At 57.3% G+C, this 3,285-nt stretch overlaps 1 protein-coding gene across 2 annotated transcripts; it reads left to right on the top strand.

Moving 5' to 3' along the window:
- Window positions 1–612: 612 nt before the first annotated feature.
- Window positions 613–2,929, top strand: LOC135970856 (tubulin beta-8 chain-like). Of its 2 annotated transcripts, XM_074040923.1 has the most exons (4): window positions 613–704; window positions 944–1,052; window positions 1,130–1,240; window positions 1,727–2,929. In XM_074040923.1, the coding sequence occupies exon 4, from the start codon at window positions 1,786–1,788 to the stop codon at window positions 2,779–2,781; it is 996 nt and encodes a 331-aa protein (XP_073897024.1). In that variant the 5' UTR covers window positions 613–704; window positions 944–1,052; window positions 1,130–1,240; window positions 1,727–1,785; the 3' UTR covers window positions 2,782–2,929. The 2 variants fall into 2 exon arrangements, with proteins under 2 accessions (XP_073897024.1, XP_065400688.1); XM_065544616.2 differs by lacking the exon at window positions 613–704 and having other exon boundaries at window positions 942–1,052.
- The last annotated feature ends 356 nt before the right edge of the window (window positions 2,930–3,285 follow it).

Here is a 3,285-nt window from a genome sequence, read left to right as displayed (position 1 = left end):
TCGAGGCATTTCCCACCCCATCTGAAAAATGTTTGCCGGAAGAAATAACTCCTCAGTTTGGGTCATCTAAAAGCCTGCAAAGTGACAATGGCCCATCTTTCACAGCAGGCATATCCCACACCTATCCTCAGCTTTAGGAATCCAATATGACCTTCACTCTGCATGGAGACTGCAGTCCTCTGGAAAGGTGAAAGGGCTAATCCCACTCTAAAGAAGACTCTAGCTAAATCAGAGGCCTATCTCTAACACCCATAGCTTACCGTGGGTTTGAACTGCTCCAAAGTCAAACTTATAACGAAGTCTTGTTGAGTTAACATACGGAAGGCCTTTCCTAACCACAGGTCTCCTAATAGAGGACAGGACTCATCAGTTACAAAAATATGTCCTCAATCTAGGGCAGGTGCAAGGCATTCTGTGAGTGTTGAAACTGGAGTCCTCCTCTCCCACATGGGAGGAAAATTCAGTTTCAGTTCAGCTAGGGATTTAGTCTTAGTAAAGACGTGGGAGGAAGTTCTCCAGCTGACCAACTTTCCGTTGCTTATTCTGGGAGCCCAATGTGAGGCTGGGGAGGTGGGCGCGGGGCTATTTCAGCCTTGGCGGAGGGCGGGCTGGGTCACTGCGCGTCTGCTCCTCCTCCTCGCGTTTCTCCTGCCGCCCTGATCCCGCCTTAGCCATGAGGGAGCGGGAACCAGATCGGCGCCAAGGTTGGCAGCGGGGCCTCTGAGGGCCCAGCTCGGGCCTGCGGGTGGCCAGGGAAGATGTTGGCAGTGGCGGGGGCGGGTCCCTGCCGGGGACGCGGTGGGACTGGGCGGCTGGCGAGGCGGCCGGGGTGGACCCGGGGACACGGCGGCCTAGGGATGGGGGTGCGGAGGGTGGGGGTGGGAGAGGAGCTGGGGCACCCCCGTGACTGGCCCTGGCCTGTCCGGCCCCTCCCGTCTCGCAGTTCTGGGAGGTGATCTCTGATGAACACGCCATCGACTCCGCGGGCACCTACCACGGGGACAGCCGCCTGCAGCTGGAGCGCATCGACGTGTACTACAACGAGGCCTGCGGTGAGACCCCCGTCCTTCCCCACCGCCCTCCTGGGAACGCGGCCCTCCCCTCGCTCATGCCCTCCCGCCCCTCTCAGGTGGCAGGTACGTGCCCCGCGCTGTGCTGGTGGATCTGGAGCCGGGCACCCTGGACTCTGTGCGCTCGGGGCCCTTCGGGCAGATCTTCAGGCCGGACAGCTTCATCTTCGGTGAGCTGTGGGGGAGGACTGGGGTGAGATTCCTTAGCCGCTCAAAATCTAGGAGTGCCCCAAGGTCGTTGCCGTGGGAATTGTGGAGCCAGGGCCCCAGAACACCCTCCTATTCTCCGAGTCGAGTGGCTCCAACTGCCTCCTAAACGGGCTTTGGGAGGAAGGCCCAGGTGTCTCCTCAAGGTGAAGAGCTACTGATGTGAACTCCCTGTAGGGAGCTGAGCTGGGGCTGTGGCTACTGCCTTCCCTGAAAATGGGCAGAAGCCACCTGCAGCAAGGTCTGTCAGCCTGTCTCAGGTTTGACTCCTGACTTAATTTCTAACAGGGGAGGCTGCTGTCCTGTAACTCTGGGGGAGGGGTTTCATTTGCTCACCTGTAGGGAGAACGCTGCGCTCACCTCATGTGACACTTGGCCCTTTTTGCATTATGGTGACCACTGATGACCCTATACCTGACCATCGAGTGACTGGCTGTACTGTCTTACAGGTCAGAGTGGGGCCGGAAACAACTGGGCCAGGGGACACTACACAGAAGGCGCGGAGCTGATGGAGTCAGTGATGGACGTTGTCAGAAAGGAGGCTGAGAGCTGTGACTGCCTGCAGGGTTTCCAGCTGACCCACTCCCTGGGTGGGGGGACAGGGTCTGGGATGGGTACCCTTCTGCTCAGTAAGATCCGGGAGGAGTACCCAGACAGGATCACAAACACATTCAGCATCCTGCCCTCGCCCAAGGTGTCAGACACGGTGGTGGAGCCCTACAACGCCACCCTCTCCGTCCACCAGCTCATAGAAAATGCGGATGAGACCTTCTGTATAGACAACGAAGCGTTATACGACATCTGTTCCAGGACCCTGAAACTGCCCACGCCCACCTACGGTGACCTGAACCACCTGGTGTCTGCCACCATGAGCGGGGTCACCACGTGCCTGTGCTTCCCAGGCCAGCTGAATGCTGACCTGTGGAAGCTGGCCGTGAACATGGTTCCATTTCCCCGGCTACATTTCTTCATGCCCGGCTTTGCCCCACTGACCAGCCGGGGCAGCCAGCAGTACCGGTTCCTGACGGTGGCTGAGCTTGCGCAGCAGATGTCTGATGCTGGGAATATGATGGCCGCGTGTGACCCCCGTCATGGCCGCTACCTAACGGCGGCTGCCATTTTCAGGGGTCGCATGCCCATGAGGGAGGTGGATGAACAAATGTTCAACATTCAAAATAAGAACAGCAGCTACTTCGCTGACTGGCTCCCCCACAACGTCAAAACAGCCGTCTGTGACATCCCACCCCGGGGGCTAAAAATGTCGGCCACCTTCATTGGGAACAACACGGCCATCCAGGAGCTCTTCAAGCGTGTCTCAGAGCAGTTTACAGCAATGTTCCGGCGCAAGGCCTTCCTCCATTGGTATACCGGCGAGGGGATGGATGAGATGGAATTTACGGAGGCGGAGAGCAACATGAACGACCTGGTTTCTGAGTATCGACAGTATCAGGATGCCACAGCCGAGGAGGAGGAGGAGGAGAGGCCTAGAACTTTCCTTTTCTAGGTAAAGGGGGGAAGCAGTGTGGATTCTTTACTGTGTTCTGACTGCCATGTGTCACTACGCACTTGTTCATGTCTTCACCTCTCCTCCTGCTGCATTGTAAAGCATTTTTATAGTATACGATTTTGCCTAATAAAGTATTCTCATAGCATCTGGCTTCACCTCCAACTTCTATCTATGGGCCCCCCTCTGGCTGCGGCTGCCAGGTGCGCATGGTTGTCCTGCAAGGCTGAAGCTGTCTGGGTTTGTCACGTGCCCAGGAACAAGCATTCCAGTGGCTCCAGGGTTGGGCATGGGCTGTGGACATGGCAGGCAGGCTTCACATGAACTTGGGGATGCCCTGGGCCTTGGGTGGCTGCGTGGTGGAAAACCTGTTCTGAAGGCAAGCCTTGGCTTATCCCATGTTCCAGGCTTCTAGGGGACCAGCTGGCCCTCTGTTTCTGGAACCCTAAAAATGGTCAGTGACCCTGGTGGGCAATGTCCCCAAAGTCCCATCTCAGGGTAGGA

This window comes from Macaca fascicularis, chromosome 5 (assembly GCF_037993035.2).
Source record: "Macaca fascicularis isolate 582-1 chromosome 5, T2T-MFA8v1.1".
NCBI lineage: Eukaryota > Metazoa > Chordata > Mammalia > Primates > Cercopithecidae > Macaca > Macaca fascicularis.
The sequence above is the reverse complement of the archived record's forward strand: the minus strand, read 5'-3'. Positions and strand labels throughout refer to the sequence as shown.

Excerpts from the sequence above, each read along its gene's own strand:
- LOC135970856 (XM_074040923.1), top strand. The coding sequence starts at position 1,786 with ATGGAGTCAGTGATGGACGTTGTCAGAAAGGAGGCTGAGAGCTGTGAC.